A 25,772-nucleotide genomic window follows, 5' to 3' on the forward strand; every position below is an offset into this window, starting at 1 on the left:
ATGAGTCCCCTCACCACCACCTTACAAAGCAATGCCCTGCACTGCAAGTCTGGGTCGATGATATTAAGTCCCCCTTCCCATGTAGGGAGAATAATGGTCTCCTAGGCCACCCTCGCTGCAACATCTGCCGTGCCATCAAGTCCACTCCAAAGAAAATTCCTGACTGGTCTAATGAGTTGAGTGATGGAATCCCTAAGGCACCAGCAAGAACACACAAACCAGGCGGTGGCCAAAAGAACCTCGTTCACTACCACAACTCTAGAGGCAAGGTCGAGTTTGGCTGAGCTCCAAAAAAGGAGCTTTTTCCTTATACTTTCTAATACTAGGGCAAACTGCTGTGTTGGAGAGATGCCCAATCCTACCTGGCATCCCAAATACCTGAAAAGAACACCCCTCTGAATCCAAGAAAAGCCAATGTCAACTCCCCAGTTTGGAGTGTCCTCATCACTGATCCAAAAGCCAAAGGATTTATGCCAATTGATGTGTACCCCTGCAGCTAAGCAAAAAATATCGAAGGTTGTCCGAAAAGAATCAAGTGACTGCGAAGAGGCCTCAATAAAAATAGCAGTGTCATCAGCCAACTCATAGTCAAGAAGCTCTTGCTCCTGTCTCAAGGGCAATCTCAACCCATAAAGCTCAACCTGAGATCTAAGGAAGATACTCATAGCTTCTGCCACAAAGAGAAAGAGGAAGGGGGCTAAAGGGCATCCCTGACGAACTGATCTGGAAATCTGAAACCTGTCACCCCTTACCCCTCCAATCAAAACCTGGCTGTGGGCTGATCTGTAAAGGGAGGCCACCCCTCTAATCCATGCATCTGAAAATCCAAACCGTAGAAGAGTGCCCTCAAGAAAACCCCAGTCTACTCTGTCATAGGCTTTCTCAAAGTCCAGGAGTAGAACTGCTAGCCTCTGCCCGCTTTGCATAGCCCACTCTGTGGCTTCCCAAAAGGAAAAAATATTATCAAATATGCTCCTGCCATGCACAAAGCCTGTTTGAGTATCATGGATGAGGTCTGGAAGAAGGGGCTGCAACCAGATGCTGATCTTTTGTACAGAGTGCCCAAAAGAGTGATGCGTCTCCAATGGGATACAAAATTCATGTTGCCACCTTTCGAGATAAGGTGTATGAGTCCCTCGGTTAGAGAGTCAGGCATCTCACCTGAGTCACAAATGCCCTGCAGGGCTGAAGTAATATGATCACCTATCATATCCCAAAAGGCTGTAAAAAAAGGAGTAAGACCATCGGAACCAGGGCATTTGCCCTTATGAAGGGCGGAGAGAGCACTCTTGAATTCTGTGTTGGTAAAGCGTGCATCAAGTGAGCATATCATCTCTGATGTGACCAACACAGGTAAACTCTGCCAAATCTCATCTCTAGCCACATCTCTGGCCTGTGTGTCAGGATCTGTGGAAAGAAGGGAGGCATAGAAAGCTGTCGCTAAGTGCATGACGGTATCCGGATGAGACTGCAAAACGCCGTTAGAGTCAATAAAGCTGCCTGACACTCTCTCTACTATGTCTGGGACCAAGTGTAGAGAAAAAGTGTTTATTGACTCTCCCTCCCATCTGTATCCAAAAGGATTCCCGTGCATGGAAGGCATACTCTGCTCTTTGATCAAGCAATGTCTGCAAGTGAGCCCTTGCCGTAGCAAGGCGCTCCTGTACCCAAGCATTAGATGGTTGTTTCTGCTCCTCCCTCTGTAAGGCTGCCAACTGCCAGCGGATACCAATCTCCCGCCCGAGTACCTCACCTCGCCGAGCACTAGCAACGGAGTGATAAAAGTCGCTGATACTGGCAAGTGCTGTGGAGACATGTGAAGGACCCCGGCCACCCCCCCTGCATGTGAGAAACCCAGATCTCCAAGACTGCCTATGTGAGGGTCTCATCTGTGTATAAGGCATCGGGGATCCTGATACTGTGAGACCGTCCTCTCAGATGGGGCTTTGAGATGGACAAAACTATTGGAAAATGGTCGGAAGTGGAAACACTTGGTGCAATGCAAACTGTCCCCCCTCTATCAAGAGCCCAGTCATCCACATAGAATCTGTCAATCCGGGCATGGATAGGCATCTGCACCCTATGGTTCGACCATGAAAACAAAAGTGACTGAGACTGAACATGAAATGCATCATCTGACCAAACATCTCTGCCACTGAACCTGAACAAGAAGGCATCCCAAGCTGCTCTCTCGAGGGAATGAATACCACCTTCTCTGCCTCCTTGTTTATCAGAAGGTGCCTCAACCATGTTGAAGTCACCTCCAATAATCCACGAATCTGCAATGTCAGCCCACGAGAGCAACTCTTCCCAAAACAGAACGCGGTCCCCTCTGTTGTTCGGAGCATAGAGGTTGAGGAAACCAACCTTACGTCCATCAATCAGAAGTAAAATCCACTGGGCCCTGGAGGGGGTTATGGTACCGTGTCGAATGATCAAAGGGAGAATAGAATCTGAAACTGATATGCATGTACATCCTCTGGTTCCCAAGGCAGGAAGCCAAAAAGTCCTGCCTGAAAGCAGCTTACCTGACTTGGAGCAATCTCTGACATCCAGTTTGTGTTCTTGAAGAAAAAGCATGTCTAGGGAACTACCTGAAACACTTGGATGGAGCTGATTCCTGATCAGCTGTCTGCGACGGCGATGAGGGATGCCGCCCAATCCTTGTATATTCCAACTGGCTATCCTCATCGGCGGGAGGAAGCGGGTTGGAATACCTTACCCGACTTGGTGGCGGAAAAAGAATCCTCCACCGGAGCTAACCTCCTGCCATACACACGAGGTCCAAGGGGAGAAAAGTCCATAGGTGAGAGAGAGAAAGATCTCTCAAGAGGGATGCCGATAACTGGCTCTCCGAAAGTGGAAGGTACAAAGTCATCATTTGGGAGGTCAGAGAAGTCCTCCAGAGCAGAAAAGGAGTTCCGCTGAGCCAGTCTTGGGGAGGGGGTGTGAAGGATTCTTACCGAAGCAGGGATAGAATGTAAGACCCCCTTCCCTCTATCCACAGAAGGAGGCACCTGTACCGAGTCCTGATCAAGAAGTGTTGCGGATGAGGTGCCAACAACCTGGGCTGCTGAGGAAGGTACAGCCTGATCCTAGGGTGGAGTCAAACAAGGCTCCTGAACACTAGTCTCCTCTCGAGGCTCCAAGGGGGTAGCCTCTGAAGCGGTGGATGTGTGATCTGAAGTAGAGGGCCTAACTGCGACCGGAACCCACCGTGGGCCAGAGGTGGGGTGGGGTGCAGGAAGGACTCGAGTAGCCCTAGGAAGGGGGGGAGCCCGTGTCTGAGGCAGTGCCTGTGGAGCGGTAGGCCCTGCTCCTGATCTCTGTTGTAAGCTAGTACAAGCTGGTTGCTTTCTGGGCCTCTTTTCCTTCTTTGGGCAATCTCTGGCGAAGTGCCCCGAGGATCTGCAAATCCTGCACTGGTCCTGCCGACCTGCAGTCTCAAATCTCTGGCGGAAGAAGGAGCCATCGGGTCGTTGTAGCATGATGTGGTCATCTGAAATATTAGGGTCCTGGATAATAACCCTAACCCTAGGCACCCCATCCATCCTGACCGCCTCAGCAGCCGAAGAGGGCTCACCAGGAAGAGGGGGGATCTCTGCTACCACACCAAACCTCTCTCCAATAACTGAAAGAAGCCGGTGATAAACTGAGGGGAGACCAAGGAACCTGATGAAAACAGAAACTCCCTGCTTGTCCTCTTCAACTTGTCCTCTTCAAGTGGTGGTCACTATATGGCCTCTAAGTCAACTAGTTGACCAAGACTAGGACAAAATGTCCTAACTAGCCTACAAGGCCATACCAGGGCTATGTGCTAACACTGCATGCTTCCGCGCTTTTCACACTCTCAAAAGTTTTGCCACATCTAGTGGGAATTCCTTTCAAGTCCTTGTAGGATCATGCAAAGATGGCCACAAACACCACGAAGAGATTTTCTACATCTTGAAGAAGCTCCATCGGGACACCTTTATGTTTTGCGTTCATCAAGGTCTCCAAAGCCCATCTACCTCCAACCAAGGATGTTTTTATCGAAGCTATGATTATATATTAATATAAAATCTTGGCGAAAGTTTTGAAGATCCATTTTTTATTTTCACAAATTTAGTAGAATGTAGAACTTTTTTATATTTTTTCTTTTGAATTTTGAAGGAAAACATGAAAATCTTAGCGAAACTTTAAATTTTTTTGCATAAAAGTTTCAAATCCTGGCGAATGTTTCTAACATTTATTTTTATTAGGCCATACAAACTTTCGCCACCAGTATAAAAGTTTAGCTTCTTAACGAAACTAACTCAAAAAAATCATCCATGCCTCCAACCTTGAATTTGTCATGCGCAAGCGTTTCAATAAAAGGGAAGTTGTTTAGTTAGTCTGAAACTCTGAGATGGCCAATAAGTATAGTTTGTTTGGCAAGCACTCTTGCCAGTGACAACGAGCATATCCATTCCATAGTTAGGAGAAAGCAGTTGATACCATCGCCATTCCATTATGTACACTATGTGACAAGTATGTCCGGTTCTGCTGGCCCTGGCCTAGAGTTAGTAATGCATACAAAACTGCCACAGTATCACCTAACTTGCCTTGACGTTTCTTAAAGTAGGGGTCGCATCATGGGTGTCACATGCTACGATAATGAGCTATAAACGCATGCATGTGACATTCCCTTCTGTTTAAAGGCTAAGAGGCATGAGAACTTTGACAAAGAATTGCTCCCTGCTTGTGTTGTGCTTAATTTCTGCAGATACTATCTCTGCTAGCTGTTAAAGTTTTTTTTCCCCCAAAGAGAAAAGGAACTTCTATTTATGCTTGAAAAGGATACAGAAAATGTCTGCATGCCATGCCTTGCAGAAACGATCCTGTCTTTCCATGGTCGCTCTAGAACCCGGAGTCCTGCGCTCCCAAATGGCAGTTAGGGTGTAGATGATGTCCTGTGAATGGCGACAAGAATGGCCTCTGGAGTAGTCTACTAGCCTCCCATCACCAAACTGCAGCCGGCGACCCAGATGTGCTAGGCAGTGATGCTGGTAACTGTCTACCACATACTATCCTTTGTGGAGGGTGTAGGGCGAATGCAACTGGGAGGAACCGCCTCATGTGCCTTGATCATGGCCACACTCGGGCCTTGAATCTGAAAGGATGGAGTAGTGGGATCTATTGATAATGCATGTTCTCCCTCTATGAGCCACGAGACCCCATCCCCCAAGTGAAGTTTCTCTCTATCTGCTGGGTGCTATCCTCAAAGCTATTGACCATATCCTCTGTGCTATGGGGCACCCCCAGAGAGACAGTGAGGAATTGTTTGAGTCACTTTGTCCATACAGCAATGGCATCTGCCGTCCATCTGCATTTGCTCCAACTAAGGGCCGATGGGCATGCCTCCATGAGCTACATCCAAAAGACATAGGAGATCTCCCGTGGTCGAAGGCTGGTGCAGAGGCGCAACCAGAAGCGAGATAATGTCTCTGGGAACTTCCCGATCTATCCAATGTCGCTCCCGTGAGGGGGTCCAAGCCGTTGCCTCCAACTGCATTTCATGTAGGAGAAGAAGGGAACCTCCTCCACTCTGTCTGAGTGCCCTACCTGAGCAGGCCAAACCACTCCCCTAGATCCCGCTGAATGTCCCTAAGAGGGCCACCCTCCCACAACCAGAGTCTTCCTTGTGCTCCCTCCTGATCTGAAAGAACCGACTCCGGGTCAATAGTCCAAGTCTCACCCAAGCGGCCCACAATCTTGATCCGGTGTCAAGCAAGCCCATCCAAAACCTCCTCATCCCATCGGTCTCTCTCTAGCTCTGCTGTCAGAAGGCCTCCCTCGCCCACCCTGTAGTGCCTACAACGAAAGGAGCCTAGTGTTTTCGTAAGGAACTATAACCTGAGAGGCACTCCAGTCCTAGAGAACTGCCTAGACCAACAATGTGGAGTCCAGGTGGTGCTCAATCCCTCCCACCACGAGTCCTGTATATCTCTGCCGCCCTCGTGCTTGTGCCTCTCATGTGAGAGAGTGACTGCTCCATGTCCCCATCATCCACAAGAAGCTGCCTCCAAGTCCCAAAAGATCACGCCCACTATGCCCAACCAATATGTGTCTGACCAAGCATGTGTCCCTCTGGATCTCATACCTCTGGGTGCCACATAAGCAGCTGCCTATCAAACTCCTCGCAGCAAGCGGGGCTAGCCCAAATAAGACCTAGAGACAAGCGCCTCGAGACTTTGAAAAGGCTTCTCATCAAAGGAGGTCCCTTCCTAGTGAGAGGAGCCGCTGAAAAAATCCATTTGTAGGACGTCTGTCACTGACCGCCTATGTGGGGGGTGTTCTTAAGAAGCCCTCATTGAATCAAGAGCTTCCAAGGTGGAGCGAGACCCCGTACTATCCGCTTGCCCAAGAGGGGTCTGCTCTGCATCTGTTGATAAATGATGCAAAGGCCCCCTTGAACTTGTGGCAAGATCACAGTCTGCCATGCCACCCTGGCTTGGGTGTTCCGAGTGCCATCAAAACGTGCCCAAAGGAAGTTGTGCACCAAGCGCCTAAGCTGCCCCATACAACCCCTGTGAAAGCACCAGCAAGAGGCTATGTACCAGGCAGTGGCAAGGAGTACCTGGTTCACCACTAGGGCCCTACCTGATAGTAAAAGTTTGGCGAGCTCCAGTAAAGAAGCTTCCATCGCACACTCGCTAGAATGGGGGGCAATCTGCTGCTTTGCAGTAACGCCTATGCGCACCTAGGCATCCAAGATATGTCACTGTCTGCCCCAGGTATGCATCTAAAACCCCGGGCTGCCTCCTAAGCTCGTACCTCCTGAACCACCTCAGTTGCTGTAAGAAAACCAACTGATTTGGCCCAATTGATCATGGTTCTAGATGCCGCACAATAGGTGGTTGTGGAACCTTGCACATGCTGTGTCGTCTGCAAACTCTGCAGCTCCTCCTCCAGCCGAATTGGGAGCCTCATCTAGTGATGGATTGCCTCGTCGTCTACCTCTGATCCTGTTTGACTCCTATTCTAGTGATGGATTGCCTCGTAGTCTACCTCTGATCCTGTTTGACTCCTATTGGTTCTGAGACTCCTTTCACGACCTATAGAATCTGATGCTAGATTTGGAATGGTTGTTGGGAGTAAGAGGATGGAAGATACTGTCCTTGCCAACCTAAAAGATCCCTTATTGAGACATAATCAATGAACTCCTATCTGGCAAAGGAGCTGATGTGTCCTGTCGATAAACTGAATTCAAGTACTCTAGAGGATTGACTACTCAAGTGGAACTACGGATGAAAGTGAACACACTTTGGGTTCCCTAGATGGTACAAATCTAATCCTTAAGGAATTCAAGGCACTAGACGGCAACTGAACCGGAAACCTATTCAAATAGCAGCCTGGTTGGCCCTTTTATACATACATATGTATCTGCACTACTGCGTGAAACATGTTTTTACGTTCCACGCAGACAAATCTGTACTAAATAATCAACATAAATTCTCAACAACGAGAGCGTGAATGGTCAGCTTTTTGTCGGCACCTTGGAAATGGAGGACCAATAAGAGGACCTGTGAAGAATCCACTCGGATAGGGAAATAGAGCGCCTCATGAGAGGACCTCTACAATTTGGAGGACCTCCAGCGCTCCCACTTGGAATTGGAGGATCTCGAGTCTTTTGTTAGCTTAAATTGTGGACTAAGACACCTCACGGAAAACACAGAGACAAGCATGGAGTACCTTTAATCTATCACAAAAACGATATGAGAAAGTGGAGGTTCCAGAAACTAACCGAGTCTTCGAGCACCTCCAATTCGCTGTAAGCTTAAAATCTCTTGACATCCGGACTGCTCATATATTCCACGTCTGCGTGAGGTGTCCCATAAAAAAGACAATAACATTGTATTTACTAATACGGATGCAAAAAAACGAATCGCAATAGTGCCAAGTGGTAGCACGTCCTTCAATGCCGTATATAGTTGCAATTAGCTCCTGGGAGTACGTGCTCACGCGATATGTCTTCAAAGAAATAGGAAACGGTACCTCTCAGACAGCGATGAGGATGGGAATCCTTCAAGATGACTGGAAATGTTTTATGAATGGCAAACGTAAACAATGAACGTCAGTCTATTTTATTTAACCCTCTTTCCAAACCTTGAAAATGTTCTATATCATCTGTTCGTCACTAGCTTCCGTGGATCAGATGAAATGGCAAACCACCAGCTCACCTTACTCCTTCGGAGAGACACGAACGCACCCCATACTTAGCTATGGAAACGGAGGGAAGCTCCCCTTGAGATAAGGAGAGAACAATTTGTTTCACAAAATCTGCATTGTGTAACACGGTTTGATGTAAACATTATGCAGCAGTGCAAACTTCGCTCTCCATTTAGTCGAAAATTGAAAAGATAGTGAATCTTGAGAAGAAAAGACGACCGAAATTAGAATGGAGACTTTACGCAGAAACAATGGACGATGTTTTCCTCCGAGAGAAGAGAAAAGCGAGGACCATTGCCTTTGATTTGCAGCTGGAGAGATCTCCCACCGGAATCGGAACTTTGAACTATGGAACAATTGGAAGTTGTCATCATCTATGCGAAAGGTAACCTTCACGTTTCCGAACGCACTGATGTATCAGGCAACATACGATGGAAGGAGCGCAGCTCTTGGAGTACGAAATTGAACTCTGTGAGATTTCTGACAATTATTCCATTGAAGTTTGAAAATCTGTCTCAGCTCTAGATCGTTCAATGTAGCTTATACAAATTCTACCCGATTCTAGTAGAAATTTGCCTCTGCGAGCATTCCATTCGAATTTGAAATTCTGTCTTTAGATCTTTCAATGTAACTTATACAAATCCTACGTCGAAGTTTGGCTTTTGTACTCGGACATTTTTATGAAGCATTCTACCTTTAAACGCGAACATTTCCTCGAACAAAATCATACTTTCATACGCTTCTAAGTTTTGTGTTGCTAATCTATTGTACGTGGAGAACGGAGAGGAAAAAAGCCACACCTGAAGGTATCACGATATTGTTCAGACAAATTTCTGTGGACGAATCTTTGACATTTCGGTTGGAGTTAGTTCTTCCGTCGACCGCATTCCCAAGACCGGCACCTGTAAGAATTCCGGCCTATGGCATACGTCTCCGGAATCCCGACCAGGAAAGCCTACACTAGGCCTTTCTCGGCCGTCAAGGGAAGCGGGGACCATCGACACGTGGCATTTTTCGACTTGTTGAGATCCATATTCTGCGCTTTAGGGTACATTGAAAGGACGGTGGAGCTGTAATCTTCGACGACCTACGACCTTGAACCGATCATACAAACTCTTTGGAGAGGGCTCCCGTTAACATATCCCATTTGGCATCCCTTCCAAATATCACTTATCCTTTGTTACCACTGCCCGAGCGCTCTAGCTACTGCAAACTTACTGTTTTTGACGCCCTTTGAAAGCGGAACAACAACAGTTATACTCAGCCACTTGGGGGCAGTGCTCTAGGTACGTGTGCCTCTTGTTTCCACCGCTTAGTAGCTGTTCTAGGCTCTAGCTTCCAATTTTCATTCACTTTGGGAATCGGAGATTGACCCACCATCAAACTCCTATAAACAGCTTTGTAAGCCCTAAGGCCCCTAAACTCCATTGATTCACCCTCTGTCATATTGAATGAATACAATTAGTAGGCCATCCTTCAAGTGTATTATTCAACACCCCGTTTTAGCAGAGTCACCTCTCTGTTGAACAAAGCAAATTGGTCTCTTAAGGGCCAGAGCTCCAACAAGACTTCCTACTATCCCACATCTGAAGCCAAGCCCCGATTCCCTTCCTATGCACAGATCTAGCCAACTAATAGACCAATCCAAGCTAGTGCCTTCCCTTGTAGAGTAACCACCCAACTCCACCATATTCCTTCCTGCATGCTCGCATCTCCACATAGGCCCGACTTGCCATTCCAAAGCATCAAATGACCTACAAGCATTTTATGCATATGCAAGACCCTCTATTAAATCCAACCTTGAGACCTTGGTCAAAAATCATGAGCGCAATATATCATACCATGACATGTTCTTCCATATCCCAACAGCCTACCCTTTGCATTCTCTAAAAAGCATTTACATCACTCAACCCAAGGTGCTTGGCATTTGAAGAAACGTGGTATCCACTTGCAATCAAGGCAATGAAGTTGAGATCTAGGATGCCGAGACCACCATTAGCCTTCAAGACCTTCATTTCATCCCATGGAATATAGTGCCACTTATGCCTATCTGTATCCTCAACCCAGATAAATGCCATCAACTATTTCTATGTTTCCAATCAATGATTCTTTTTAAACTGCCAGATAGTGGACAGATAAGTTGTGGCCGCCGACCATACATGTTTCACAATTAGTACCCTAGCATTCCATCCCAACAAAGCACCATGCCACACTCATATTCTGTTAGATCTTTTCTTTAAACAATTGAAGCACTGCCTTGATCAAGGAAATGCCTACACCCAAGGTGCACCCAGGTGCACCCAGATACTGGACCACTATGCTTCCTATCAAGCCATTTTATCGGCATAGTATATAGCCATGAAGGCCGAACCCCTAGGTCAATTATGATCCCCAAAAGCCTTTTGTCCACTCGGCACATCATGGCGTATCTGTGTTGAATAATCCCTATGTACTATGTGGTTTCGGTTCATTGGAAAGGCAAAAGTAGGGGGGGTCGGAGGCCTCAATAAAGCGCTACACGCTTTATCAGGGCAGATTCGAATTGGAAATATTTTGGAGGGATACCAAAGCCCAAACCTACATAGAATTTCTGCAACACTACACAAAGATTCTACACACTCTCCTGTGATTCTAGAGACAGGGCCACAATGTCATTTGCAAATAATTGCAAACAAATTCAAGCATCAAAAGGCAATACAACCCCTCTAATAGAGCTGCTTGATCAAGTGGATAAGAGGAATTGAACACAATGCCAAAAGCAAAGGGGCCAATGGGCACCCTTGACGAACAAATTTGCGAAGATCAAATTTTCCCACTGCCCCCCATTCACGCATAGAACAACTAAAGCATTACTAAACATTGCATCCACCATCCTGCAAAACCCCCCACCAAAACCCAACTTGTCCAACATGGCTAGAATGAAGTCCCACCTCACCCTATCTTAAGCCTGATCAAAATCAAAGCCCAGTAAAGTGGCTGCAGCATAACATTCAATATGTAGGCCTTAATGAATCCATTTTGCTCCCTACCACCCCTTCATACAAATGTCTCTGACTCTACAGGCAAGAGACTTTGCAATAATTTAATAAGATGTAGTTAACATGGATATCGGTCTCCAATCTCTCACCTTCAACCTATTCTACCTTTTGGGGAACAATTTAATTAGGCCCACATTCACATATTTGGTTAGCCCACTTGATAGCATAGCCATGTTGTCCATTTCCACAAAATCATTGTTGATCACACTCTAGAAAGCAACATAGAATACATCAGTCAAACCATCAGGACCAGAAGCCTTGCCATTTTCTAATGCGTCCAATACATCCTAGAATGCCTTTTCAGAAAACAACCTCTTGAGCCTAGCCCTTTGACTTGCAGAAACTCCAAGCATAATATCTCCTAGCACTCATCCACATGACTTTCCTACTAAGGGTTTTCTTCCCCTAAAACACCCGCTATAATGGCCAATTCACTTTAAAGACCTCGACAATGTGCCAAAACTTAAAAACAACATTACCTTATATATCCTTGATCAATCAATTGTCTCGATCATATGCTTCTTTCTTAATAGCACAACCACAACAACCTACTCTGAAGCCAAGCCTTCCAATGCTTTCAGGTCACATGCTTCTCTGACTAATTACTATTTTGACATTCAAACATAGATAACTTGTTAAAACACTAATTCATGTATTGATTCAAATTAGTATAGCTTGTGAGTTTGATGATTCCAGCATGTGCTCTAGATAGATGGATTTGTCCACATCAAAGCAATGGATTTGTCCACATCAAAGCAATGGAAAAAAATTAATTTGCAATACAATTTGTGGTGGTATTGATATTTTAGCAGAGCAATAAATTTGTCCACAAATTGGACAAATACCGCCACAAATTGTATTGCAAATTAATGTTTTTCCATTTGCGACCAGAATTAGTAGTGCCCAAATGGTCCTTGATTAATTCATTGTAATCAATTCGTTGTTTGTGAGCCACAAATTACTTGTAGCCATGCAACATCGAGAAACATTTTTGTTGTAAATTGCTTTCAAATTTGATTGACGACTCCTTGCTAATTGAAGCGACGACCTTTTTTATAAGGCATGCCTTGTAGATGTGCACCTCGCAGAGACAATTCCAAAGTTAATGGTTTAGATCAGTAGCGCAAGGATGGGTGAAGAGGGGAAGCATTTGAAAATTATAAGAGATGTACTTTCTTGGTTGCTAGAGAAACAAAAAGTTGTAAAGAAGATTGGACAAGGATTTTAGGAATTGAATCGAATATCTTGTTTTTGCTTTGACTTACCTTTGGAATATAACAATGCAATATAAACATTTTGTTCTCTCTTGTTTCTTGTTGGAGTTCTTAGCATATGGTGAATTTTTATTTTATTTTAAAGAATTGTATAAATATAGTGAAATTGTATTCATTATGTTAATATGTATAGTGAAATTGTATTTAAAAAATGGTGATTTCAGTACATAGTGAATCTTATTTGTATAGTGAAATTGTATTTAAAAAATGGTGATTTCAAATAAATTAATATATATATATGATTTTATTGCGTTATATGGTTATAAATTTATATGTATAAAGGTACAATTATTTATATATTTGTTTAATTTGACCATTTGATTATGTAAAGTCACATTTTTCTTAAAACCAATCATATGACTATTCAGTATCGACGTAGTGTCGTATTTGGCCTTTCGGCACAATATGTTCACTTGATTTGTCATGTAATATTTGAGTTGTCTTTTGGGCCATGAATTTGTATGGTGCTCATCTCATTGCACTGGGTCGTACCACTCGACTGTAGGGGCAGTTTGATAAGTAAGTCTACATTTCGACACTTGGTCGTAATACTCAACTTTCGATGTTGTTATAAGGACTCCTTTCTCTTGTTTTGAAAGTAGCTCAACACTTGATCGTACAATTCGGTTGCATGTGTTGTTCACCAATCTTAGAAGGGTAATAGGATTCAACACTTGGTCATTTATTCAGCTTGTGGTGTTGTCTTCTTAGGTACATATACTGTAAAATAACTAGTCTTTGACACTTGGTCGTTCATTTGGCTTTCGATGTCGTTGTATCTTACATCATATAATGATACTTATTTATATGTGGTCATTTATTTGGCTTGTGGTGTCATTGTAGCTTGTCAAAAAATATAATTGTTTAATATTCAACACTTGGTCGTTTATTCAACTTTAGGTGTTGTATTTTATCGTTGTTAATTGTAATTATCTAGGTTTGGACACTTCGTCGTAGTTTCGGTGTCATTGTAGCTTAAATATGAAATGGTTGCATATGTTGTTTACTTTAAAATGCTTTTCTAGTATGATTTAGATGTATGAGTTGTAATTTCATTACGTTGAAATAAATTTGAAAACTAATTGCTATAGGGATAGACTTTCTCATAACCATTCATATGAGGTTAAAATGTGTCACATGGCAGTACTGAAGATAGATCTCTATCCCTTCTCTTAATCCCCACCCAGTGCTTGGCCAAGGGATTGGTTCCTGGTCCCTATACCCACAAGGCGATGGGACTAGATGGGACCACTTCTAAGGTCAAGTTCCTAGCCTCTTTCAAAGAGAGAGGTAATGGCCTTTTTCATTCCTACATAAGAAGCATGTCTTTTTTATTTAAAGTTCACTCTATGTATTCACATAGTCACAACCCTCCCCCTCATATGCATTATGTTGAAATAAAGCTGAAAATTAAGTTGAGTTTGATTTAAAGTTCACTCTATGCATTCATGAGTCAGAATCCCCCTCTTATGCATTGACTTAGTTAGAGAGATAGACTTTTCCATAACCAGCCACATGAGGTTTAAATATGCCACATGGTAGTAGTGAAGATAGATCTCTATCCCTTCTCTTAAGCCCCACCTAGTGCTTGGTTAAGGGATTGGTTCTTGGCCCCTATGCCCACAAGGCAATGGGACTAAATGGGATCACTTTTAAGGTCATGTTCCTAGACTCTTTCGAGGAGAGAGGTAACTACCTTTTTTATTCCTACATAAGAAGCATGCCTATTTGATTTAAAGTCTACTCTATGCATTCACATAGTCACAACCTCCCCTTCATATGCATTATGTTGAAATAAAGCTGAAAATTAAGTTGAGTTTGATTTAAAGTCCACTCTATGCATTCACATAGTCACAACCCCCTTCCTATGCATTGCATTGAAATAAAGATGGGCCAGTGGCCTCTGGAATAGGCCGAGGGTGGAGATCCAGGTGTGTCTCGAATTTGAAAAAGTCATGTATATCATGTTCTATTTGTTGTATTCCATAAGTTTTATTAACACATTGATCATGTACTATACATTGTAACATGCACTACATGCTATTAACACACGGATTTTGTATATGCAAAAATTTTATTTGATTTTAAAATTCTACACAGTTTAGGTTCTGTTGGCTCAAAGCATAAGCGTTCATTAACATTGAAACAATGCAAGCAAGTCAACCAAGTATTTTGAGAGCAAATGCTAGAGCAAATAATAGCTTGCACAAGAGACAGATGGAGACCATAATAGAAAGCACTGATAGGCTGAGTAATTTTAAGACCAAGGTTATACAAGACACGAAGGGGATGCTAGAATAATATGCTTAGACCCATGAGGTTGCTAGCATTGTCAAATTGGGATTCTAATGCATTGCTTTGGGTTGAATCCCAAATTGGTGATGTTCACACACGGTTCAAGCAAACATGTTCTACAAGACAAGGATTTGCCAATGATGTCAGTGCATCGCAGATGGAAACATGGGATGCATTGTGGGCTGTACATAAAAGTAAGGTCCTACAATCTAATAAGAAGAACCCTTAGAATTGAGAGTTGGGAGAAGAAATTAGCCTTAAAGTTTGGCATGGCAGAGCAGTGAGCTGAGCAAGGTGAGGAAGTGGGCATAGTGGTCTTGAAAGGAAAGGTGCCTAGAGGTGAAATACAAAAGCTACAACAACGAGCTAGTCACATAAGAAATATTACTTTTGTGACATACATGACAGATCAAGAGATCTTCCTAGGTGAAAGGATTGGATAAGGAACATATGGAACTGTCTATCGAGTTCATCTCAAAGGATCTCCTAGTTTCTTACAACACATGTGGTATGCTTGCAAGCAGTAATGGGTATTACTGGTGCTCGTAGAATGAGAAGCACGAAGAGAAGGGGCCATGCAGATAGAACATCCTGTCCTCATCCGAATTATTGCTACTACCCGAGAGGAGTCTCTCTAGACCACATGCTAGCTGTCGTAGTAGATTGTGAAATAGAAAAAGAGGTAGATTTTGGTATTATTAATTTTAAATGTTGGTTATTTCATGTCTTTTTAGATTATGAAATAGAAAAGAGAGATAGCTTTTTATATTATTAGTTTCTAACATATTTGGGACCAATGAAAGTTTTTTAAATGCTTTGGAATATTTTGCCAAAATTTTAAAGAAAATTTATAATAAGAGTTGAAATTCGCCAATGGTTTGAAACTTTAAAAATTAATATATGAAAAATTTTGCCAATATATTATAATACTATATTACTATACCTTTGATAAAAACATCCCTGCACCTGGCACCCAAGGTATCTCACTGTTTGCCCCCACGGAGCCCAATAAAAACCAAAGGTAGCTCACCAGTATCGGACATCCTCGAACTCCTTTTTCTTGCAAAGAAGCTTGGTCTGGATATTTATATCGAGGCCCCAGGTGCTCGAATCAATTTTGAGTGTCTTGAGGCTAATGGCTAAGCCCTCCACATATAGGGCAGTATTGTCTGCAAACTCTGAATATAGCAACTCCTCCTCCTGTCTAATTGAAAGCCTCATCTTGGTCAAGTCGACGACCTGAGAGTGCAAGAAGTAATATAGTGCCTCAATGATGAAAACAAAGAGGGAGCAAGCAAGGTATAGCCTCGTTGAACCAAATGGAAGAAAGAGAAGGCCTCGATGGAGTGGCATCTAGCACCTGACTAGAGCTCCCTACAATAAAGAGCTGAGACTGCCTTGATCTACCTATATGAGAAGCACAATCTATGCATAGTTCCCTTCATGACGGATGTCTCCACCCTGTCATAAGCCTTCTTGGAGTCTAGGAGAAGGATGGCAAGATGATGGGACTCTTCCCTAGCCCAATTGCACCGCCTCCAAAAAGTGAATATGTTGTCCAAGATACTGTGTTCATGAACAAAGCCAATGTGCATGTCATGAATGATGTCTAAGAAGTGGGATCTCAACCACAAGCTCAAGACCTTAGCTAAGATCTTGTATGTGGTATCTAAAAGGGTGATCGGTCTCCACTAACAGATATCTGACCTATTGCCCCCCTTCGAGATTAGGAAAGTCTAGCCCCGCCTCAAGGACTGAGGAAGTGAGATTGAGTGAATAAATTTTGCTTCTACTCATATTGTAGCAGCTACTACTGAAGTTGTTTTCTAGTTGACCGTGGCCCCCAATAGTCTAGAGAACTATCTGGTCATCTTGTCTCCCTGTTGTACCCATCGGGCTCATAAGGAGTGGTAAGAGAACTCGGAAGCCTGAATCTATGTGGCTTGAAGGTCACTTCATGGACTCTTATATTGGTCCCTGGGCCACTGTGAACCTGGATCTTGTCCTCTAAGTCTCTATGGATGCTATGTCCCATCTAAAGGCTCTCTCCTAGTCATATGGAGTGTGTCTCCTTCTATAGGGCCTAGGACTGTAGCTCTTCACTTCTTCTCTGTATCGCATTTGCAACCCAAGAAGCCATCCATCCATGGGCCCATCATGTGGCTACTACCAAATCTTAGCTACTACCTACTGAACTTCCTCATCGTGAAGGAGGTCATCTAGGATGCGAACCCCTTTTTAGGTAAGTCCACAACACGACTACTCTAAGTGCAACACAATAGGAGAGTGGCTGGACATTTTAGTGCGTGCTAAAGTGCCCGTGGAGCATCCCCTATGCATCATGCGTGATGCAATCACCAACATAGAACCTATCGAGGGGCTCCAAAACACCATCATGCCTCATCTACCCAAAGGAAAAGAGAAGGTTGCTAGTGAGCTTGGTGGACTTTGTCTCTCTCCAAGGGTCTGCCCCCAATGGCCATGAGATACTGCTCCCAAGTGCTCCACTCTACTATAGGCATCTCTAAGAAAGAAGCTCCCCCCTGCTTGTCCTCTGCAAAATCTAGGTTATTGAAGTCACCTCCAATGATCCAAGAGTTAACATATGGTAGGCTTGGTATGAACCACCTTCAAAAAGTTGAGTGGTGTTGCCTAGAAGGAAGTGTAAACATGTTCAAAGGAGAATTTAAAGTAAAGGTGGATGTGAAATAAATGATTTCATTTTGGCTAGCCTGACTAGCCCTATCCATCCGTATAGAGAGATCGCCACTCATTTGGCATGCAGAGCTATAGGATCAGGAGGGGCTAGACTAGCTTGAAGTAACTTCGATTCACAGATTGAACATGTATGCTTAAAGGATCAAGTCCACTACAAGCAATACTATTCTTTCATTTGTCAAATCTTGACCATAACTACTACAAGCCAATATCATATATGGGTTACCAAACATGTGTACACATAAAAGAGGGAAAAATGTAAACATGTGCTTGCTAGGACATGTTACATGAACTTTTACAAAATGGTAGCCTCAGTAATTCGAATCCCCCATGTTTTTCTAGATTTTGATTCATCATCACATTCATGCCAACATATACATCTCAAACTATATTGAAGCACAACTCTAAATTCTCTCTCTCTCTCTCTCTCTCTCTCTCTCTCTCTCTCTCTCTCTCTCTCTCTCTCTCTCTCTCTCTCACACACACACACACACACACACACACACACACACATACACACACACACACACACTTGTAGTGCTGGTTAGGGATAAGATCATGCACTCCTCCACGATTTTTGGATCTAATGTCTAAGTCTACATAAAGCTTGAAAAAACTTCACTTCACTAAACTTCTAAGGCAGCACACTCATAAAGCCAAAAAAGCTTTATACCCACTCTAGGAGTGAAAAGTGGGGGATTCCATGAGCATAGATCAAAGAGCGCATCCCTATCAATTCCCAATAGGGCAAACAAAAACTCTAGAAAATTAGCCACATCACATCTCTCTCTCTCTCTCTCTCTCTCTCTCTCATTTTTTTCATTTTAAAACTCATTTCATATTAAGGACTTGTTGTTAATATTATTCTTGCTCATTTCATTAATGATGTTCAAACATCACCCATTTGGATTGTTTACAATTATGTTGTATGGCCTCCCTAAAATTTGTATTCCTCTCCCTTCTCTCCTAGTCCTCCATGCCCTCCTCCTCCTTCCTCTCTTTGCTCCCCTCCCCCTCCCCTTCTATTTGTGCATATCATTCAACATAAACAATTACATAACTTATATTCAAATATCCTCTTTTTCCATAAAGTATTTTGTTTCCTTCACATAAATATCCTCATAAAATATATTCAAGCATCTTCTTTTACCATAAAATCTCAAAGGCTCACAATGTATTAACCTTATATATCATGTGCATTGAAGGCATATTTATAAAACCCCTTATCTATAAATTTATCATGTGCATTGAAGGCCTATTTATAAACCCCTTATCTATAATCTTGAATAAAACACATCCTTTTTCTATTCCATCAAAGAATACCCCCTTTATATGATACCCTACTATATATGGAAACTGTATAAAAAGGGGATTTAGAAAATACCTTCTATTGAGCAGGCCCATTGGTAGACTTACGTACTTATTGGTGACCCCCCAAGCACAAATACTTATGCATAACCTTAGATTAAATAGTTTTGCATTACCTTCACATGCATATACATTCAATCTTTTTATTTTGAATAAATATCTTTATGCATAAAGTCTACATAAATATTAACATGAATATATATCTAACATCCTCTTTTAGAATAAAAATATTTATGCTCAAGACTTAATACGTAGATGTCTTTAAAATATATCCATTGTTATTCTTTTAGAATAAAAATCCTTATGCATACAATTTACATAAATATTCTCTTAAAATTATCCGATCGACCTCTTTTAGAATAAATATACTTATGCATGAAATTCACATTAATATTTTCTTAAAAATATATCCAACTTTTCTCTTTTAGATGTGGGGATTAAAGGCCATTGTGCCTTAAACCTTGTTATGTACACAATACTCAACATACATATATATATATGAATGACATAGAAGATAAGGGTGGTTCAACACCCACAAACCTATGTGTTCCTCTCTGGCTCTCACTCTCTCTTGTTTTCCACTTTTGTTATGAATTCACAACTGGTATCAGAGCGGTTCTCATGTGGCCAGGGCCTTCTCTACTGCTCCTCTGCATTTGGAAAGACTGAGAGTCCTATTTTTTGAACCTTTGGTTTTGATGTTCCAAAAGAAAAAAAGGCATTTTCTTTGCTCTAGCGAGGATTTCTCTATTCCTTTTTTGATGACGCGACTAATAGGCCGGAATGACTAGAAGAGGAAACCATTGTCTACTTTTGCTGTCCCATTGCACTCCAAAAACCCTTGATTCTTGAATTTTGGGTCATCGCGTTGGAAAAATGATTCATTTTCTCTGCCTCAATGTTTTTCATCCCGTGTGTTGGAACTTGAGTTTGAAGTAACCATTTGCAAATCTGTCAATTCCGGTGGACTCAAGAGGTCCTAAAACCTCTATGTTGCTCATCATTTGCATTTTAGTAGTGTTTACAAACAGATGTTTTTGCTAAAACGGTTTTTGGTCTGTGTGTAAGACCCAGTGATTGGAACCACGGTCTCCAAAACCGTTTGTTCTATTGCATTCAAGAGGCTCAAAAACTCCTACCTATTAGTTCTTGCATGATCACATGGAGATTTGGAGAATTTGTGTCTCTCTGAGATGTCGAATCATCTTCTTTTTTCTCTATGTCAGAAAATCATTCAAAGATTCAATTTCAAGTCAACTGCAAGGATTGACTAGCTTTTACTCCCTCATCGGATAAGATTTTGGAGTTGCGACAAAAAGGAGAAATATGCAAATTGCATCACTGAGTCCAAATATGTAGTAACATTCATGTTTTGAGGCATCTCATGATTTTTTGGCGGCATCGGTCATTGCTATGAGACCATGATTTTGGGCATACCTTCTGCAGATCACTTTGGTTGTAGTTTGAGCCATGTGCGCTCATTCGTGGTTTGCATTGGGTATCAATGGATGCTTTATAGGCCATTTGGATGCATTGTGGTCCTTGTTGGATGCACTGATAGGCCCAAATTGCCTTGTGGGATGCTATTCTGATGGACGCTTTGCACATGGACACTATTTTATACTGAGGGACAACTTTAACACATTGCAATTGATGCATTGATGGTGCCCTTGGATGAGATATTATTGATGCATATGCCCATGTATGGTGTTTACGCTTGAGGCATTTAGCACTTGTTGGCATTTGGATTGCCATTGTAGTTGGCATTTTCTTTTGGGCCAGATTTGCTCATAGGGATGCATTGTATATGCATATGAGTCAGTTGCATTTTGATGCTTTGAGCTTTGATTTTTGGTGATATTGCACTCTATTATGGCATACACATTTGGGTGCACCTGGTATTTGGTGTGATTCTTTCTTGTTGGCACTAACATTTTGGATTTTTCTTTATTTGCATCATGGCATCCTCTTCCATGTCTAAAAATTAGCATCAAACTTTTTAGCATTAAAAAGTTTGATGGGACAAATTTTCTTTGTGAAAATAACAAATAAGGGATGTGCTTATTCAAAAGAAGATGATTCAACCCTTGAAAGGCATTGCAGCTAAGCGTGCAGCTATGTTTGCAGATGATTGGGGTGAGTTGGATGCATTAGCAAAGTCTATTGTTAGACTTCATCTTCTAGAGTCTGTTTATTTTATAGTAGTAAATGAGAAGACTACAGAAGATTTGTGGAAGAAATTATGTGCCACTTATGAGAAGGAAACTGCCTCTACTAAGGTTTACCTCATGTAGAGGTTGTTTAAGCTACAAATGAAGTAAGGTGTCTCCATTGCTTCTCACTTGAATGAATTCAATATTATTTTCAGCCTTGGTTTCTTTACCACATGGAAAGAAAGCATTGCCATGTAAATGGGTCTACAAGATGAAGGTCCAAGTGATGATGTGTCTAAGTACAAGGCCCTTTGGTTACTAAAGGGTCCAAGCAAAAGAAGGGTGTGTACTTTGATGAGATCTTCTCTCCGATTGTGAAGATGACCACACTTAGATGCGTACTTGGACTTGCGGCTTGAGAGGAAATGGAGCTTATGCATATGGATGTCAAGACAGCTTTCTTGCATGGGGATCTGCATGAGGAAATTTACATGGTGCAACCAGAAGTATTTGAAGAAAAGGGCAAACTGCATTTGGTTTGCAAGTTAAAAAAGAGCCTCTATGGACTTAAGCAAGTGCCTAGAGAATGGTATCAGAAGTTTGATGCTTTCATTTGGTCCTAGGGTTTTAAAAGGAGTGAAATTGATCACTGCCTCTACACTAAAAGGCTAAGGATAATAGCCTGATACTCCTGGCAATTTGTGTGGAGGATATGCTATTGGCTAGCAAGAATACTTATGAGCTTGATGCATTTTAAAAAGCCAAGTTGCATTAGGCCTTTGATATGAAGGATTTGGGACTTGCAGGTTATATTCTTGGTATGCGCATCACACGTGACCGAATAGAAAACTTCTTTGGCTTTTACAAAAGGAGTATGTTACAAAAGTATTGCAGCGTTTCAATATGGAGGGGGGGAAGGTAGTGAGTACTTCATTGCCTCCATATGTGAAACTGAGTCAAGAAGATAGTCCCAAATTAAAGGAGGAGAGAGCATGATGGCCAAGGTTCCTTATGCATCAGGGTTTGGGAGTCTTATGTATGCTATGATAGCTACTAGACTGGACAACATTGCATCTGCAGTGGGAGTTGTTATCCAGTATATGGCTAATCTAGGAAAGAGGTATTGGGAGGTAGTTAAGTGCATCATGAGGTAATGAACGGTACCAAGGAGATGTGCATCTTCTTTGGCAGAGGAGAGATGTGTGTACTTGGCTACATAGATTTAGACTATGCAGGGCATGTGGATAGTAGGAGATCCACTTCTAGTGGTGTGTGTTCAGCTTTGTAAGTGGTGCAGTGTCATGGACGTCTCGCACACAGAAGTGCATCACTTTATCTACCACAGAGGTCGAGTATGTTGCATCCACAGAGAGTTTCAAGGAGGCTATATGACTTGATCAGCTAGTGGAATACTTGGGCATTCATACAAGTGTACCGACATTGCAGAGTGATGAGAGATTCTATGAGTACTATTCAGCTAGCACAAATATGCAAAGTCCAAACACATTGAGATCACGTACCATTTCATCACGGAGGTACTTGAGGACAAGTGCATAACGCTTGTCAAGGTTCATACAGATGATAGCCCTGCAGATATGCTGACAAAGAGTCTACCTTGTTAGCAGTTTGAGTATTGTCATGTCTTGATGGGCATTGGATAGTAGTTGTTCTCCCTTAAAGGCACATTGTCCTTTAAGTGGGAGGTTGTGGGGATTAAAGGCCACTGTTCCTTAACCCCATTTATGTACACAATACTCAATACATATATATGAATGACACGAAAGATAAGGGTGGCAAATAGCAGCCACAAACCTGTGTGTTCCTCTTTGGCCCACTCTCTCTTGTTTTTCGCTTCTGTTGTGAACTCACATTAGAATAAAAATATTTATGCATGAAATTTATGTAAATATAATAATTCAATTATTATCTCCATATATAGATGTATTTAAAATTATTCTTATAATCATAACATGAATATATACATAAACTTTAATCATAGAAATGAACTTAATTAAATTATTTCTTACTAAACTTATCAGACTTAGTACACAAAAGATGTACAATCCTTATGAAACTTTGCAAGTGTAAGGCCTTTTCTCATCGAAATTTCTTTCCAAAGCTCATGACCATTGTCAATATACACCTATGGTTTAAGTGTGTATCGATGCACAATTTTTGACACTAAAGGGCTGTGCATATTTAAAAATGAGAAGATGTGCATGTCCCACCACAAAATGATGTACCATCCTTATGAACTTGCATGTATAAGGGACTTAATCATTGAAAGGTCTTTGCAAAGTTTCATGACCATCAACACACATATTTGGTATAAGCATACCGATGCATAATATTTTTATACTTATGCATTGTGCATGTTTAGAAATGACAAGATGAGCATTTTGTATCATACAAATAATGGAAGATACTTAAAAAAATTTGCAAGTATAAGGATTACTCATTCAAAGGTCTCTACAAAGTTTCTTGACCATTGGACACATAGAGTTATGGTATAAGCCTATCGATGCACAATTTTGTGTAACTACACACTGTGCATACTCGAAAATGAAAATGTGCATCCCACCACACAAATGACATACAATTCTTATGAAACTTTGTAACTATAAGGGCCTTATTCAGTTTTCCTCTTGTTTTTTGTGAAAGCCAAAAGAACTCTCTCTAAGTACAAAAGGAATAGGTGAACCCTATACGTGGGTCTCAAACCAAACTCAGCTAACCTAGGTGGCATACTAACTGAGCCACTAACTAGAGTACATAAAGATAAATGTCATCCAGCTATTATTCATGGGCAGTGTACCAACCGCATCTGCAGCTAAACAAGTCGGTGACATAAATGGACAACAGTCACCCTAGCATATCACGAGTGGAGCTCGACATCTCAACACTCCACCTCGAGCTCAATCCCAATTCTTACACCAAGCAAGTCTCTGAACTTGTGCAGCTTCTCTGTGCCCAATGCCTTCGTGAATATGTCATCTACCAGATCCTCCATGCTGACATAAACTAGATCAATAAAACCTACTAGAACCTTGTCCCACACATAGTGATAATGCACCTCAATGTGCTTTGTTCTAGCATGATAGACTGGGTTATTTGCCAAGTGTATACTGCTCATGTTGTCACAATAACTGACAACTGGCGCATTTGTAGACTGATGCATATCATAAAGTAGCTTACGCAACCAAGCTACCTCACATGCAGCCATTGCTGCACCCCTGTACTCAACCTCTGTGCTCGACAAGGCAACTGTAGGCTGTTTCTTATTGCTCCAAGTGACTGCAGCACTCCCAAAAGAGAACACATATCCACTGGTAGATCGTATATAAGAAATACTACTAGCTCAATTAGCATCAGTGTATCCATGCAACTGTATCTGAACCCCAATCTCATAAAATAGTCCATACTGCAACGTGGACTTCACATACCTCAGTATGCATCTAGCCGCATCCAAATGCAGTTTCCTTAGAGCTTGCATAAACTAACTTACCAACCCAATAGCATAGCTCAAATCTGGCCTGGTAATAGTAATATAAATCAAACTTCCTACTATGCGTCTGTACATAGTAGGGTCTTCCAGAAGCTCACCTGCATCTGTGCTCAACTTCACATTCTGCTCTAAAGGAACTGAAATAGGCTTACAGCCTATCATCCCATATTTGGACAGCATGTCTAATCCATATTGCCTCTGCAAGAGCCATATCCCACTTGCGGATCTAATCACCTCAATGCCCAAGAAGTAACGCAGCTCTCCCAAATCCTTCATCTCAAACTTCTACTTCAATTGCAGCTTTAGTAGTCCACATATTAGAGTGGATTAATTCCAATGGCCTCTTACTCTCTTGAACATGTCTAAGAAATGGTTTCCTTGCTTGTTTTCCAAATTGATAGGCTTCACATACCTTATGCATTTCTGCAACCTTGAACTTAGGCAATCCTACAACAATATTTTGGGCCTGCATTAATTTAATTCACTGTACATTAACATGACCAATGCGTTTATGCCAAATATCAATATCTGCAACAACGCCGGTCCCATGTGCAAACATTGTTGCACTCAATTCAAGCATGTCCACATCCAACGTAAACATCCTACCCTTCTTCTTCCCTTTTGCTATCAAGCGACCTTTATTTTTCATATCCTCAACAAAGCATCCATGAGGATTAAATCTAACCTGTAAGCCTTGCTCAACCATTTGACCAACAGAAACCAAGTTCTTAGTGATATTTGGGACATGAAATACATCAGACAGGTATTTCTTTTTCCCATCCTGCATAGACAAAGTAATTTTACCAATCTGCACAATAGGATGTGCAATATCATCACCAGTCTCCACAAATCCTGGTCTTTCCATTTTCCTTGCATCCTGCATCCATTCTGCATGACCTGTCGTGGTTTGACGCACCTGAGTCAACATACCACACGTCATTGCTTTCTTTTGCACTTGTCACAGAATTGGTCATATGCTGCACCATAAACAAATGCTCATTTCTGTCATCACCCTGTCTACTAGAGGATGCATAATTTGCCTTGCTGCAATTTTGTAGTCATGATGTCATTCTGCTTTTTATAGCAGTCTTTAACCATATGACCCATTTTACCACAGTAGTAGCATTCAACATTGTTGTTTGCATTTTGGCCTCTCTGCCATCCACCATGACCTCTTTGGCTCCCCCTTCCTCTAAAGTTACCACGTCCTCCTCTAGAGGATTGGTTTTCT

The 25,772-nt window shown here is 42.1% G+C and overlaps 1 protein-coding gene across 1 annotated transcript in view; it reads right to left on the reverse strand.

Annotated features, from left to right (window-relative positions):
* Window positions 1-9,120, reverse strand: part of ATSPO11-1 (Spo11/DNA topoisomerase VI, subunit A protein) — an 84,790-nt gene extending 75,670 nt beyond the window's left edge. The window contains exons 1-5 of the mRNA XM_087387620.1: window positions 8,991-9,120; window positions 8,489-8,580; window positions 8,202-8,301; window positions 8,017-8,055; window positions 7,766-7,839 (exon numbers count right to left, since the gene is read on the reverse strand). Of these exons, the coding sequence (XP_087243746.1) occupies window positions 7,766-7,839; window positions 8,017-8,055; window positions 8,202-8,301; window positions 8,489-8,564 (289 nt within the window). The 5' untranslated portion in view covers window positions 8,565-8,580; window positions 8,991-9,120. The remainder of the gene's footprint in view (window positions 1-7,765; window positions 7,840-8,016; window positions 8,056-8,201; window positions 8,302-8,488; window positions 8,581-8,990) is intronic.
* Window positions 9,121-25,772: the final 16,652 nt, after the last annotated feature.

The sequence above is a fragment of the Dipteris shenzhenensis genome, chromosome 16 (assembly GCF_047967505.1).
Source record: "Dipteris shenzhenensis isolate YYH24624 ecotype China chromosome 16, Dip_SZ_1.0, whole genome shotgun sequence".
Lineage (NCBI taxonomy): Eukaryota > Viridiplantae > Streptophyta > Polypodiopsida > Gleicheniales > Dipteridaceae > Dipteris > Dipteris shenzhenensis.